The sequence below is a fragment of the Erpetoichthys calabaricus genome, chromosome 2 (genome assembly GCF_900747795.2).
Source record: "Erpetoichthys calabaricus chromosome 2, fErpCal1.3, whole genome shotgun sequence".
In the NCBI taxonomy this organism is placed as follows: domain Eukaryota; kingdom Metazoa; phylum Chordata; class Cladistia; order Polypteriformes; family Polypteridae; genus Erpetoichthys; species Erpetoichthys calabaricus.
In genome coordinates, this window is record NC_041395.2 from 81,614,499 (window position 1) to 81,631,812 (window position 17,314).

The window sequence follows — 17,314 nt, forward strand, 5'->3', positions numbered from 1 at the left end:
TGCCTGCAGTTCAGACCTGTCTCCCATTGAAAATGTGTGGCGCATTATGAAGCGCAAAATACGACAATGGAGACCCCGGACTGTTGAGCAACTGAAGTTGTACATCAAGCAAGAATGGGAAAGAATTCCACCTACACAGCTTCAACAATTAGTGTCCTCAGTTCCCAAACACTTACTGAGTGTTGTTAAAAGGAAACGTGATATAACACAGTGGTAAACATGCTCCTGTCCCAGCTTTTTTGGAATGTGTTGCAGGCATCAAATTCAAAATGAGTGAAGATTTGCAAAACAATAAAGTTTATCAGTCTGAACATTCGATATCTTGTCTTTGTAGTGTAATCAATTGAATATACAGTAGGTTGAAAAGGATTTGCAAATCATTGTATTCTGTTTTTATTTACGTTTTACACAACGTCCCAACTTCATTGGAATTGGGGTTGTAGATCAAGGCAACAGGCAGCACTATAAACCTCCAGGGAAAAGCTGCTAGTGAAATGGAAGTTAACTGATTACTGTATTTGAGCATTTATCAATGGAAAATAGGTCCACAAAGTATCTATCATAAAAAGAACAATGTATTATCATTGTGAAGATGATTTCAGGAACCACAGATTAGGGGAAGATTTCCCCACAAAATAATAAAACTAGTAACGTGGTAGAGTATCTTATAAATGGGAACACTTGTGTTTTGACAAATAAAAAAACTGACTCATTACAAAGTTATTATTTATTTGTATAATGTTGAAATGCAACACTTACAATGTCTATTTTTAAAGCAGTTTATAACTTTTCCTCTTCTAAACTTTTGCTGGTGAAAGTCAAACTTGTCTCCTTTAAAATTCGGTTTACTAAAATAGCCAGACAGTCCAGAAGGAAGAAGATATTGTTGTTCATTGAAAAAAAAGAATTACAAATTAGCTGATCTTTCAAGATTTGCTCTCCTCATCTTTGGTTTCTGCATGTAAACTTTGCTTCTCAAGGCTGTGCTTATTCTTGCGCCCAAGCTGTGTCTCAAAGCTCACAACAGACATGGGAATCCTTACTGTTTGAATTCCATTTACCTGTAGTACAAGGAAAAGAATATATTTTTAATAATGCAAACTTGGTGTACAAGAAAACCAAGACATTCTGAAACAATAGCTATAGAAATTTGTTTAAAAAATTCTATATGTAACATATCTACACATGTTGAAATGTATCTCAAGATTATAGCGTATTATCCCAAAAGTTCAATGGATAATGGGACATCACAAGATTCTGACAGTGTTTAAAAGAGAGCTGTGTGCCAATACACTCTGCTCTACTTAACCATAAATGAGAAGCTGGTGCAAATGCAATTGTTCTTTCCACTAAATTACTGCTAGTGTTGATCAGAGAATTTCGCCAAAGCATTATTTGCAGCGAACTGGCAGCACGTCTGCCCTTGTTCATCAATTTATTTACTGATAACTCGGCAGGTTTAGGAGAACTTTTTTCGCCAGCGCCACGTAATGCTTTGCAAGTCCAGTGCAACATCCCACGGAGCTGTAACAGCCAACACTGGATGGGACAGCTCCATAAGTATATAAGGCTGATCATTTGCTTTACAGGCTCTGTGGGACTTAGTGCAGAACAGATAAGTAAATAATGGAGATTCTCAAAATTTTAATTTTTATGAAACTTATACAGCATAAATAACTTATCTCTGCTTGTCACCAAATGTGAAGGTCGATCTTTGAGTTTGACGTCAGTATAAGAGAAGGAGGCGTGTGCCCTATGCATGCATAATTAGCCACTCGGAGATTAAAAAAAAACAAACCCTGAAGTAGCCTGGCACCTCAACTCCAAATACAGGAGACTATGAAATAATAACAAAAGATTTATTACTATTTACAAGACATTCTAACTTTTTGATAGAAGTGCAAAGCATTATTAGCACAGAGAACTGGGAGAGCCTTATCACAACTTCAAAAAATAGAACGAGCCAGCAGCTTCAATCATGATAAGCCACTTTGAATTTTCTGCCTTTAAAAAACCTACATAGTTTTCTGACGTTTTGATTACGATTTCGGCATTTACAGTTTGTTTTGATTAAATATATGATTGCACGTCTCGGACTGCGTTCTTTCTTCTTTGATCTCACAGAGGCACCGTGGTGTAGTGCCGCACACACGTCAGGTAACCTTTTTGGCCACAATAAATCGCTCCAGTATAGTTGGCAGACGTTTCCCTAAACCTCATTTTAAAGATGATTGGACCATTATAATCCAGTCAAATCTAGTTCAGTTAGTCCTTCTCCACTGACTTCAATGCATTTCGCTCAGGTTAGTGAAATTTGCCAACACTTCTGTGATTTCTCCAAACTTGAGGCTAAGCGAACATTGTAGAGTTCACTAGATACTGCCCATCTTGGCATACGTTTAGCAAATTCTAGGGCTCTCAGAATGGTTAATACACTGTGCTAAGGTTAATGGTATTATTTTCATAATACAAATTATACTTGTACAACAAAGGAGACAATGTAATGTCTGAATTTATACATTACTAGTAACAGTGCATCACTGGGATGAGCTCCTTTAAGTTTTAAAATAAACCATTTGGCATTGCTTTACAATTTTTTCTTTACTCTTTTCTACTGTGCTGACATATTTGATAAGAATACAAATTAAATTATACTTATCAGGTTGATGAATATTTATTTACACTTAAATGGTATGGCTATTTAACTAATAACATATTTTGAGGGAAAACAAACAAGTCTAAATACACTAAGAGGCACTCAAAGTAACATTCTAATTTTTCACTACAATACCACTGATAATGCATTATATAGTTGTAAGACTGATGAAAACAAGCATTTAGTAAAACAGTATTAAGTTTCATTTAAAATTAACATACCAAATGTGAGGAATTGAAAATCTAAATGGATGCAAATGTTAAAAGAAATCTGTGTACCAGGATGTCTTGGAAAATCATGCTGTCAACATCTGAAGCTTCTAATGCGTCTTAATGAAATAAGAAAATCAATGCAAATACATTTGGTGTACAAGGCAGAAATGGGTGTTATACTTTTATATGGTATATTACAGTATTATGTGATATACTGTACAGTTGTGTTCAGAATAATAGCAGTGTGAATAAAGCTCAAAATCCTTATAATAGCTTTTATTTCCATACACACAAATGCATTGGGGACAGTACACATTCTATTCCAAATCAAAACATGAAGAACATGCATCAAATTTGTGTTATTACTTTACAGAAAGTAAAGAAAAGGGAATATTAGGCTGTTCAAAAAATAGCAGTGTCTGCATTTTCATTTACAAACTCAAACATTCACTGTATAAACTGAAAAATGTTTCAAGATTTTGCTTTCCTTTGAGTCACTAAACTAAGTTGTATAACCACTGTTTCTGAGAACTGCTACACATCTGTTTTGGATGGAGTCGATCAACTTCTGGCACCTGTGAACACGTATTCCAGCCCAGGATGATTGGACTACATTCCACAATTCTTCTGTAGTTCTTGGTGTTGCCTCAGAAACAGCATTTTTGATGTCACACCACAAGTTTTCTATTGGATTAAGGTCCGGGGATTGGGCTGCCCACTCCATAACATCAATCTTGTTGGTCTGGAACCAAGATGTTGCTGTTTTACTGGTGTGTTTGGGATCTTTGTCTTGTTGAAACACCCATTTCAATGGCATTTCCTCTTTGGCATAAAATAACATGACCTCTTTAAGTATTTTGAGGTATTCAAACTGATCCATGATCCCTGGTATGCGATAAATAGGCTGACACCATAGTATGAGAAACATTCCCATATCATGATGCTTGTGCCACTATGCTTCACTGTCTTCACAGTGTACTGTGGCATGAATTCAGTGTTTGGGGGTCGTTTGACAAACTATCTGTGACACATAGATCCAAAAAGAACAATCTTGCTTTCATCAGTCCACAAAATGTTGCGTCATTTCTCTTTAGGCCAGTCAATATGTTCTTTGGCAAATTGTAATCTCTTCAGCACGTCTTTTTTCAATAATGGGACTTTGCAAGGGCTTCTTGCAGAAGCAAGTACAAGACACCTATGTGAAAGCTAAGGTAACAGTATTCACAGGTAACTTTAGACCTTCTTTGATCTTCCTGGAGCTGATAATTGGCAGAGTCTTTTTTGCCACTGACTATCCTTCGATCCAATCGAATGGTAGTTTTCTGCTCTCTTTCATGTTTTACTGGTTTTGGTTGCCATTTTAAAGCATTTGCGATCATTTCAGACTGAGCAGCCTATACTTTTCTGCACTTCTTTATACAGTATATGTTTTCCCCTCTCCAATCAACTTTTTAATCAAAGTACACTGTTTTTCTGAACAATGTCTGGAACGACCCATTTTACTCAGATTTTCAGAGAGAAATGCACTATAACAAGCATGTACTACATTTGCCATCTTCCTTCCTTAAATAAGGGCCATAATTGACACCTGTTTTTTCACAGAATTAATGAACTCACTAATTGAACTCCACAATGCTATTCTTTTGAACAGCCTAATATTCCCTTTTCTTCACTTTCTGTAAAGGAATAACACAAATTTGAACATTTTTTTTTTCATGTCTTGATTTGGAATAGATTGTGCAGTGTTCCCAATGCATTTGCGTGTATGGAAATAAAAGCTATTATAAGGATTTGTAGCTTTATTCACTTTTTAAAACACACTGCTATTATTCTGAACTATAAACATAATTAGACAGACAGAACCACAGTTAAATACACAGCACCTGTGAGCTGAGGTATTTGGATACTTTGACATTCTGTTTTTTTACCACACAGTAATGAGTCACAAGTCACGGGAGGTTATATTACAAGAAGGTGGTTAGTGAGAAGACAGCAAGCAGCTGCAAATTTCCCCTTCCAACACTTAATCACTAGATGTTTGTGGACTTCTGAAACACCCACATTCAAAACTAATAATACAAACAGAAAAAAAGAAGGCTACTAATTCTTCCAAAAAAAGAAACCAGGAGGAATTACTGATACATGTATTCACTGCATGAATGCCAATAAAATATGAGGCTCATTAAGATGCTTTCCTTTATTTACAAGGGAAAGTTGTAGCGGTCAGGAGCCGCTAAGATTCACACCGCCAAAGATGACGGTGATTTATTTATTTTAAAAGCAGAGATCCCAGGAACGTCCCCAGCCTTGGATCGACCCACACACTCTCACCACAGAGACAAATAAGCACACTGGGAATGACAAACAATTATAAATATAATGACATGAATTGAGTAATAAAAACAGTAATACCACCCCTGACCCCTTCGGCGATATTACACATACACAAAATAAACACAAACACCACACAGCAAAGTCCATATATACGAAACAGGTTGAAAGACGAATAGTGACCAAGTTAAGTCCAGCGATCTGTAAGTTGCAATGGAGAAGGGAAAATACAGTCCTACCGGTATTTACTGATGAGGTTGATGGTTGATTCGGGAGCGCTCCACTCTTCCGGAAAATCCAATAATCCAATACAGCTCTCAGTGAACAGGTAGACAGACAATCCAGACCCCAACAAACGAATACAGTCCAAGACACAATGATCACAGTTCAAATAACAGCAGGAGAGACGACAAATAACCGCAACAAACAATACAAACCAAAAACAAAACTTTTCCTCTCTTTGCCCTCTGCCCTCCTTTTATCTGCCTGTGGCTACCTTTGACCCCAGCAGCCCCAGCAGGGACTGCTGGGAGATGCAGTTCTTAAGTAGCACTGCTACAATCCCCACCCCCAGGCCGTGGTGTACGGCCGAACCAAGGCTTGAGATTGAAGATGTTTACCGAGTCTATTTTTTTAGTCCCTGGCAATCCCCACTCTATTGTGTAGGTCACAGGTCCCTTCTTTTGGACAACCGTAGCCGGGCCGAACCACTTAGGAGCCAGTTTAGCAGTAAATTTCTCAGAGGCTTTGGAGAGGGGATGAGTCCTGATCCAGACTTTCTCCCCAACCGAGAATTGCACAAGCTTATGTCTCTGGTTGTACGATTGAGATTGTCTGGACTGGGACCTCACCATTCTCTCTTTTACCTGTTGTGTGATGTGTTGGATACTTTGCAAGTGATTGTGTAGTGATGTGTCTGGTTTAGGTGGGTTGAGTTCAATAATCCTTTCCAGAGGACCATTTATCTGTCTGCCTAAAGCTAACAATGCAGGGGTTTTACCTGTAACCTCGTGCACCGCCGTGTTCAATGCGAACCGCAGCTCAGGCAGCCACTTTGTCCAATCCTGATGGTGGTCTCCGACGAAGGATGCTATCATGGTCTTCAGGGTCCGATTCACCCGCTCAGTGCGATTTGATTGGGGATGGTATGCTGTAGTTTTCAGGTGAACCACCCCCCATTGTTTCCACAACTCTTCGGCCTCTGAGCCGGTAAATTGCGGGCCCCGATCTGTGATGATGTTCTTCGGCACCTCCCATCGGGTAAATATCTCATCCTTCAGGGTGGAACATATCTTCTTGGCGGTGGCATTAGCCAAAGGGAATAGCTCCACCCAGCGAGTAAAATAGTCCACAACCACCATCAGGTAGGTCTTCCGGTCCTTGCTAGCAGGAAATGGTCCCATTAGGTCCACGCCTAGGCTTTCCCCCGGGGTAGTGACGGTTACTGGCTGAAGCTGTCCCGAGGGGAGACCAGGTGGGGTTTTGTATTGCTGACAGGTGGTACAAGTCTGGACATGGGACCAGACGTCTTTGTGTACAGTCGGCCACCATGCCACCTCCAAGATTTTAAACAGTGTCTTAGTACGTCCAAGGTGACCACCGATCGGGCTATCATGATAATACTGTAGGAACTTGGGCACATATGTCTCGGGCACTACCAACTGATAATGGTAACCCCGATCTTTTGTTGGAACGCAGCGATAGAGTGCCCCTTGAAGTTCCCTATAATGTATGCGGTCAGGCCTCCCCCCCGAGCCCTCTCTCAACCTCTGACATACAGGACTGGCTGCTTGAGATTGAACGATTTCCTGCATGTTCAGGGGAAGATCAGGCCAAGGGTTAGAGACCGATACCGCACATACCACTGGCGCGGGCTCGTGAACCCGTGATAAGGCATCGGGCACAACGTTAGCACAACCCTTCCGATAGCACACCCTGAACGTGAACTGTCAAAGGTAGCCACAGGCAGATAAAAGGAGGGCAGAGGGAAAAGAGAGGAAAAGTTTTGTTTTTGGTTTGTATTGTTTGTTGCGGTTATTTGTCGTCTCTCCTGCTGTTATTTGAACTGTGATCATTGTGTCTTGGACTGTATTCGTTTGTTGGGGTCTGGATTGTCTGTCTACCTGTTCACTGAGAGCTGTATTGGATTATTGGATTTTCCGGAAGAGTGGAGCGCTCCCGAATCAACCATCAACCTCATCAGTAAATACCGGTAGGACTGTATTTTCCCTTCTCCATTGCAACTTACAGATCGCTGGACTTAACTTGGTCACTATTCGTCTTTCAACCTGTTTCGTATATATGGACTTTGCTGTGTGGTGTTTGTGTTTATTTTGTGTATGTGTAATATCGCCGAAGGGGTCAGGGGTGGTATTACTGTTTTTATTACTCAATTCATGTCATTATATTTATAATTGTTTGTCATTCCCAGTGTGCTTATTTGTCTCTGTGGTGAGAGTGTGTGGGTCGATCCAAGGCTGGGGACGTTCCTGGGATCTCTGCTTTTAAAATAAATAAATCACCGTCATCTTTGGCGGTGTGAATCTTAGCGGCTCCTGACCGCTACAGATTTTGGCGAGCCAGGTAGGAGCCAGGTTAATTACGTTCCCTTCTGACCGACTTTACATACACATCCGACAGAAGCATGTCTGTTGTAAGCGCAGTGCAGGGCGAGGAGCTTGAGCTGAGTGGACCGCTGGTGGACGTACGTCCGCAGCCTAGGCCACGTCACGCTACGGTCAGAGCCCCGGAGGAAGAATTGAGCCTGCTGGATTCCCTGTGTGTCTCCAGTCCGGAGCAGCCCCAGCAGGGACTGCTGGGAGATGCAGTTCTTAAGTAGCACTGCTACAAGTAATTCTGCATGATTTAGAAGCCAATGGAACAATATAAAAAAAGAGAAAAAATATTTACATTATCTCCATCAGCTCCCCCATAAGAGATACATTAAACAGAAAAGGTTCTCCTCTTCAACAGGAGAATAAACTATTGTTTGAAAAAATGTTGAAGTTTTGGATAACTGTGACTCCAACATGTGTGGACGTGCATGACACAGTGAAAAGAAACATTTCACATTTTGATTACCAGGCAGTAAGCCTTCACAAGAAATAAGTCAATTTTGAACTGTGAACCTTTTAATAAAAATACTTTCACTTTATCATATAATGGAGTCAATCCAAGTTAAAAATGTGCAGTAGGAAGTTTTATTATTGGGCTACAACATATGACATGGAGAAAAATAAAATAGTTCACTCATTGGGAATACACCGACAAAATATGGAGGAGGTTAACTCTTCCTCTACTCTTAGCTTGCAAATCTATTTTAGGACGACTAAGAATATCAATCGGATCCCTAGGGTGGCAATGAGATGGACACTTTCTGGCGCTATATGACCACGAAGACACCCCTGAATTACATGGAGAAGAAATTTGGAGCAAGACCTGAAGAAGCTGAACACCATATGGGATGACGATGAAGCACTCGCCCAAGAATTGAGCCGCTGGGGAACCCTTGCTACCCGATATGCTGCATAGCACAGTAGAGTCTAAGTCTAAGTCTAAGTAAGAGAATATAAAAAGGTAATAAAAAAATACACATAATTATAATGCATTATTTTACAACTCTCCTCTTGAAATATTTTAAATGATATGGCAGAAATGCATATATTAAATAATGAATGAGGAATTTTAATTCCTGATAAAATTAAGTACATGTGTGAATTATGTTAACTTACCGTAACATCACACCAGTACTCTCCTAATGTTGTAATTGGCTCTTCAGGCAATGTCAGAGCATGTGGAGGTACAAATACTCCTAGCTATAAGGGAAATAAAGCACTTGGCATAAAAACATAAATATACGACAGTACTCAAAAAACACCATTAAGAAACTGGAAAATTCAAAAACGCTTTTCATTCAGTACAATATGATGAAACTAGAATAACTTCCCAATAAAAAAAATGGCAAAAACAACAACACATACTGAACAAGTAAACATTTTAAATCTTAACCTTACATCAAAACAAAAAGTAAACTACATTAAATAATTTTTTAACTGGTTGCTGCTTTAAAATGTTTTTGTTTACATCATAATTTCTTATATGCCAGATAGATTTTGTGATGCTGATCACAGAAATAACTTGAAAAATTTGTCATCAAGTAAGTCTTTTGAGAAATGGCTAATTTTGTAATATACAATTATGAAATTATCAAATAAGGGTGTTAAGCATAGTCATGGGTGCTCAGGTTTAGCTGCCTGGCAGTAGCTCATGATCTTCTTAGATCAAAATGATGTTTAACATCCATAACCAATGCAATTTATACTAGAGATTCACTTAGATCTAATACTGCAAGAAAACCTGTCTGATCATGTGTGCTCAGGTGCACTCGGTCATACCCAAGTGTGGCCTCAAGACTATGACTTGTTTCCATGGCAACGCACCTCTATGTATAGCTAACAGCAGCAGTGAGTTCCAGGAGTCTTTAACCGATGTCAGTGTCAATGAGTATTACATTAGAAATAAAACAATTATGTTCAAAGGCAGTGAATTTAATTTAATACAATTTCTGAAATGTCACACCAATGTTGCAATAGCCTCATGACGTTTTGTTACATCTTAGGCGAAAAATGGTTAATAACAGCACTCTTAAAGAAGGCATACAAGTTATACTTTGGGTGAAAAATTGGTGACCAGGAGGTTGGACGCTGGAGGACAAGGACTAGGAAGCAAAGATAGTCAAGCCAATGCAGATGGAAGCTGCTGCAGTGGCTGACGATACAAATTTCGAGCCATCAACATCCAGTAATCCTCATTTAATTTAAAGCTCAACGATCTTGTCAGAGATTTGAATTTATCAGAATCGGGCAGAACTGCTTCGATCAAGGTTGCAAGAACCTGTTGTCACCAGGTACAAAGATTTCAGTATTTTGCTGCAGTCATGCAGATTTGACAAAATTCTTCAGATAAACTGACAGTTTGACCCTTTGCATTGACATCGATGGACCGCTTTCTGCTATCGGATGTGAACATGATCCAAAAGAATGGTGACTGTTTAATGATTCATCATTGTTAATATTGAATGCTGTTTTGCTGCACAATGGCAGTATCTACCCTTCCATACTTGTCATACATGTCATTCATATGAAGGAAAGATATGAGAACATGCAGCTGCTGCTGAAACATTCAGTACTTGAGGTACAACTGGAATATATGCGGCGATCTGAAGGTGGATGCAATTTTATTTATCTGAAACTTGAATACACCAAGTACTGTTGTTTTCATGGCAGGTGGGATAGCCTAGCAAGAAATTCACATGACATGATAAAGGACTTGCCACCTCGCAGGAAACTGGTTCCAGGGCAGAAGAATGTTGTACAGCACCCAGTGGTTGATCTGAACAACTTATTTCTTCCATGTCTGCACATCAAACTTGGGCTAATGGAAAACCTTATTAAGGCAATGAACAAGCCTTTGCATTCCTGTGACAGATGTTTGCATGTATCAGTGATGCCAAGATAAAAGGTATTTTCGTTGGCCCACAGATCCAAGAGGTGATGACGAATAACCACTTTGATGGCCTTCTGCAGGGTGCCAAACGTGTCGTGTGGACCACCATCAAGAATGTTGTTTCTAACTTTCTGGGCAACTACAATTCACCAAACTACATCAAACAGGTTGAAAGTCTGCTCCAGATATACAAGTCAATGAGCTGCAACCTGTTACTGAAGATACATTTTCTTCATTCCAACTTGAACTTTTTTCAGCCAACGTCAGCGACGAACATGGTGAAAGGTTTCAGCAAGACATTGCCAACATGGAGAAATGCTACCAGGGAAAGTGGAGTTGGTCTATGCTGGGAGACTGTTACGGGAAGCATCAGACAGTGACTACAAATGAAAATCTACAGGAAAACATTTCTAGTTTTCTCTTGTGTTGCTTACGTTGTAATATCGTAGCGTAGGCCTATGCTACTGGAGACGTTAACAATGTTAAATGTGTAATCACAGTTTTCTTGAAAACACTACGTGACACAAAAATTGCAAATACATATTTGCTTTCAGCATTCAAAAATCTATTGGTTTCACCAAAAATTGTAGAGGAAACAAATTTTTCCACAAAATTTATTGGCCAGAGAAAATTTACACAAAATTCTGCATTTTCTTCAAAATTAGCAAATAACCTTTGCACTTTTCCCTGCCCTGAAAAATTTCTATTTGAAATTATGTGCAATTATTTTACCTTCCGGAGCATCTGGCGGCAAACGATATCCTTGTTCAACTGATATGTAATATCTGTTCTCATATATACTGTGAGATGACATTTTTTCAAAAAGGCCACAGTCTTAAAAAAAAATAAAAAATAAAATAAAAAAAAAATATCAAACATTTCACATGAAAACAAACAGCAACTCAAGAAACTGCCAATCCTCCTAAAAGAGTTTTCCAAATCATTTCAAAAAGTAGGTTAAAGATTTTAGTGAAATTAGCAAAGAAATGCAAGTCAAAAAATGATGAAAAAGAACCAAAACTAAAAAGTATATAATGTCAGCCTAACATTCAAGAAATGTGAAAACTTCATGGGTCACACCTGCAAAATAAAGGATTTATGCATTTAACTTTATGAAGCTACAAAATAATAAAGTGTGGTATTACTATTTGCATAACCCAAGTTTTATTATAAACAGTCGTGTTAATATCTTACTTGACCCAAAATAAAAAAATAAATGCAATGCACATTAAGTTTTAAAAGCCACAAAAAAAGATATCACTATAAAAAAATACTATTTTACAAAGCATAATTTTTTTTTTTTTTTTTTTTTATATATATTGTTAGGAAACCTCTTTGGTGTCGATCAGTAGGTGCTATCATAGAGGTCAGATTACAGCTTCAATCCTGCTTTTCATTTCACTATAAATGTCACTTTTGCAGTTTGACAGGGAAAAAAAAACCCTTACATGTAACCAAGGCCAAGATATATCAATTGAACCTTCAACAATTAGGATCCTTTACAGTAGAACAGTCAAAAATATAACGCAAGGTTTTATTAGATTAAATAAAATATATACAAATATTGTATTAAACTGATGTATCGCCACTCCTCCACCATCAATCATGGCTTACTGTGTATTCGTTTTTAGGCATTTATTTACAGTATAGCAATTTTGCCATAATAAATTCCCCATTGTTGAACTAAAGCAATGTGGCACATAAACACTCGATATTATCTTGCCGCCTAAACAGACATGCAGTACAGCAGTTTGTTTTATAGCAGCATAAATTAAGAAAGAAAGTTGATGCATCCAAAGTAAGAAGATATCTGTTGTTTTGTAAAGGCTCACACATAGCACAATGGTAGCATTAAAAAAAAGGAACAAGTAAACTTTATAAGCAATTAAACCACTTGGTGATGCAAAAAAAAAAAAAAAAAAAAAACAAAAAACACAACATTGACTGATTGCCAATGTACAATTGCTCTGGTGTGGTTGTGAAACATGGTGAACTTGAATTCAGATAGAATGCACGCTGCCACTAAGCAGCCTCCTTTTGTTTAGTGGTCATAAATTTGCAGAAACTGTTGATACAGTCATATCAGTTATAACTCAAAACACCTATACCACATAAATGCCTACTGCAGTGTCAGATACATGAATCTGAGGACCGTCTTACAGGTTCTAAAATGCTAGGAAATACGGCGAAGGTAACTGGTGTGATGCCACAACTAATGTCTTTTTCTGTTTTGCCTTTAAAACAGACAAGAGAATCATGAAGGTCAATGAAGTCACTTCTGACACAACACAGACATACCTGCCCCTTTCACTGCTGCAACCATTTACACCCAATAGACACCAGGGGCCTCATGTATAAACTATGCTTACACACAAAAATCGCGATGTATAAAAACTAAATTTGGCATAAAGCCACACACATTTTCACGCCAGCTCAATCCCTTGCATATGCAAGTTTTCCACTTGGTTTTGCAAACTGGTGGCACCCTGCGTCAAAGCAGTGCTACTCTTCCTGTGTGGTTTCCTTTTATTTTTTAGAATCACATTCCTGACATGGCTATATCAAATACACTGACATTAACCGCATATCGTTTATTAGTTTAAGGCATCGGATTGTAATCAACCCATAACCACATAAACTATTCCAAATACTACAGCTGCTTTAGCATTGTTACTCTCAGTGCACCACTGAGTATTTAACCCATTGTATCCGAGTGTGGAATCACAGCTCTATAGCAGCTGATCAGAAAGATTATTATTGGGATACAGCATTTAGCACACGCTGCCTCAGCCATGTGCACAGACTATTTGAACTTCTACCATACAGTACGGCAAACACTTCAGAGTCTTTCCTATAGGGACCTTGGTTCAGAAACAGTTTCATCCCAAGAGCTCTAAATGTACTCAATCAGTCCATCAAGTGTTCCTGATAGAAATGTTTTGTACTTATAAGTACAATCACCTCACTGTAAACTTGCACTACAGTATTAATATTGCACAACCTGAGCCACTTTATAAAGTGCGTATTTACATATGATGACAAGTGGCTTCTAAGTCGATTTAGATTTCCAAGTGCTATCTTCTTGGAGCTCTTGATATCATTTTTAAGATGAAATGTAGTAAAGTATGTTTATTACATTATACAGATACCTTTCAAACTTCACTTAAATAATGTATATTGTTAATGATTAAAAATGTAAGGACATGGTGGACAGAGGTAGCGATGTGTTGGCACCCCATTCAGGGACTGTTCCTGCCTCCCGCTGCATGCTTGCTGGGACTGGCACGACCCTGGATGGATAGATGGATGGAATAATTAAACATGTACTACGAAGAGATTTCAATGTTCAATAAAAATTTTTAAGAATCGGCGTTCTAAGCTTGCAGATGGCTTGGCATCTATTACAGAGCTGATTGTGTAGTGATTGGTTACTTGGAGAAAGAAAAGGAAGGGCAGGTATTGGAGGTTAGTATGTTTGAGAGAGACAGTACTGCTGCAATAAATTATTTCATCATAGGTCGCACATGGCGCAGCAAGCATCTTGCGGGAGGCAGAACAGTCTCTGGAGAGGGCACCAGCTCATCGCTATTCCTATCATTATGAAAATGATATCAAGTATACATCTTAATATTTAAATTGTTCAGAGAGCTGTAATATCATGAATGTAATATATTCTGTGTCCTGTCAGCTTAAGAGAAAGCCCGTTAAAAAAGCACGTAGTGATTCACACACATACAGTACATAAAAGAATACAGAATACAAAGCATTTAACGTGCTACTTTATTTATGATGGGATCTGAGAAAGTAGCAAATTAAGCAATTTTAAGATGAAGTTTATGACATTCTACTTTAATGACAAAATAAACTATGTGATTAAAGTGGAAATTTCGAGATTAAATTTCACATTTGGACATGTTTTTCAACTGTGTCCCTAATGTAATGAATTTATTATTATTATTATTTTGTTTTTCTTTTCTCTGTACCCTAATAAGCTTCCATATGACACTCAGAATGTGGGCTATGACTCGCCTTTTCACACCAACTTTGATATCTGACCACTTATTTATTTCAGGCCCTTTACGACTTTCTGAACTTGAACTTTCGAGTTTCTCCACCACTGTGTTACTCGATCAGCTTCCTCTTGTTGTTTATATCACTGCTTAAACCAACAAATAGTAAGTTTTTCCTTGCCTCTACTTGGTATTCGCTGAAATTCTACTTTTTCTCCCATGCTTTTGCGATTATCTTTTCACACAACGCAAAACATAAGGTGCTATTGTGAATTTCCCATTGGGATTAATAAAGTATCTATCTATCTATCTATTTATATTTGTTTGCATATTCAAAGAGGGGTAATTCTGGGAGGAGTCTGGGTGGGGCGGCAGGCACATGCATGTGCGTTACTTTTCACACTGACCGGGATTTATGTAGCGGAAGAATGTGGAAGTTGGCGTACGCACAGATTTATGCATATGGAACTCTTCCGCTAACCCCAACCTTTCATGCAGATCTATGAATCCTATGTTCACAGAATGTTCACCCATAAATGCAGCCATGTATTTTAAATATTGGGGTTAACATTGACTCCACCACCAATTCAATAAAGACTTTTGATAGCTATTGATATATATATATATATATATATATATATATATATATATATATATATATATATATATATATATATATATATAAAATCAAGACATACATAATATTTAACCTACAACACAGCATTGTCAAAAACAGTAAATCCAATTCAGGGTTACTTAGAGCCTACCGCAGCAGAACTAGATGTAAAGTAGAACCAGACCTACACAGGTCCTCACTTTATTACAAAGCTCACAACACCAATTTGAGGCTGCCAATTAACCCAACACATGGGGATGTGGGGAGGAAAGCCAGAGTACATGAAGATAAATCTACACAGATAAAGGAAGAAAATATAAAACCAAATGGGCAACAACCACTGGGCATGGAATTTAAACTGAGGACATTGGATAATTATTGTGCCACTGTGCTACCAAATATATAACTAATTTAAAATATTGTTAAATTAATAAATTCCTATCCCTTTCCATTAAAACTGAATTTTAATACTTGCCTGGACTCTAACAGTTTGTTTTCTTTAGAAATCGGATATGCTTTACTTTATATTAAAGAACGCAGACCATTGGTTTAAATACTTAAACAAGACAGCTGAAATATGTGTAAAGTCAAGTAAGAAATATTAAATACCACTAGTTGTGCCTTTCTTTTAATGCACATTTAAACAGTTTTAAAGCCTGTCACAGTCTCTGCATTTTAAGGAATCATTCTGCTTTTCAAAAAACTTCACATAACATAGCTCTTACAAGATTGTAAGATTTCAATATACATTTGTTACATTTTTAAAAGTAAAACTTACCAGCTCTCCAGTTTGAGTCTGAACTCTTTCTTCTGGCTTTTCAAGTAATCGCTAAGGGGTGAAAAAAAAAAAACCACATAAAGCCCATTTTATAAATATTGACTGCACATTCTTTTTATAATAGGACAAAATGAAAAGAAGGATTATGACAATTTTTTTTAATGCAGAAGATTTTCACTTTACCTAGTCTACTTTTATGTTTAGAATTTACTGAAAAATTTCACTACTTATTATTAATAGTTCAAATAAATAACTGAATAAGTAGTCTTTTACACAATAAGATTATATAAATATAGTTTTAAATACCTGTTATGTTTATCCTTTAGAAGGCATGGGCAACTGGTTTTAAATCTATCAAATGTATCATAGTAAACATTTGTAAATTGTCTGAAATATCACCAAAATGTGAATTTCAAATCGCTCTTGGAATTTATAAGCAAAACACCATCACTGTTCAAAATCAAGGTTTCCATTACACAGAAAAAGTGCACCCTTAGAACATTTGAACCAGCCATGCATTTGAGGCAGGAACTGATCCAAGAACTAGCGACATTAGATATAAAATTTAAAAAAAAGAAGAAAAAAAAAAAAAAAATCAGCAGTACTCTCCAGCCATCTTTCAACCTAAAATGATGTCTCAGCAAAAAAATATAAAGAAAAGGGTTTCATTATTAAAAGTAAAAACAGTACAAGCTCAACATATAAACCAAATTGACCTACTGTAAATTCCTGTCTGACAGACAAGGTAGCTGGTCCACTTGACAACCACACGAGTTCTAAAATTCCCTTACCTTATGTGTAGTCCCTCTGTCTTTGGCCAGTTTCCATCCTACCAGTCCAAACCTAACCTTGACTCATTGCCTGTACAGGGTAATATTTAGATCCCAACTTAGTGCTACTGTTGTGGTTAATTATAGAACCAGTTTTAGGTTAGAAATGCTCCCTGTAAGTATAGTAGTTTTTTAGTCCACCTTGCTGTCACCAAACCACCTAAGGAACTTCTATGTAGTACGCACACCCCTCTCACATTTCCTTTACTTCCATGCCCACAAAATTATTTCTTTTAAGGTATGTTCTTCTGAAAGAGAGAAAAACCCTTCCTGGCAGTGTTTTTCTTTATGTACTGGCACATGAACAAGAGTTGCACGTGCCACACACTTTTCTCTTAATGTCAGGGCTTTATAAGGACAATACAGATATAAATCT

General features: G+C 37.7%; 1 protein-coding gene across 1 annotated transcript in view; it reads right to left on the reverse strand.

Moving 5' to 3' along the window:
- Window positions 1-716: 716 nt before the first annotated feature.
- The window catches only part of mrpl9 (mitochondrial ribosomal protein L9), a 28,619-nt gene continuing 12,021 nt past the window's right edge, over window positions 717-17,314 (reverse strand). Inside the window, exons 5-8 of the mRNA XM_028793981.2 lie at window positions 16,109-16,159; window positions 11,437-11,538; window positions 8,931-9,014; window positions 717-1,061 (exon numbers count right to left, since the gene is read on the reverse strand). Coding sequence (XP_028649814.2) covers window positions 927-1,061; window positions 8,931-9,014; window positions 11,437-11,538; window positions 16,109-16,159 — 372 coding nt within the window. The 3' untranslated portion in view covers window positions 717-926. The remainder of the gene's footprint in view (window positions 1,062-8,930; window positions 9,015-11,436; window positions 11,539-16,108; window positions 16,160-17,314) is intronic.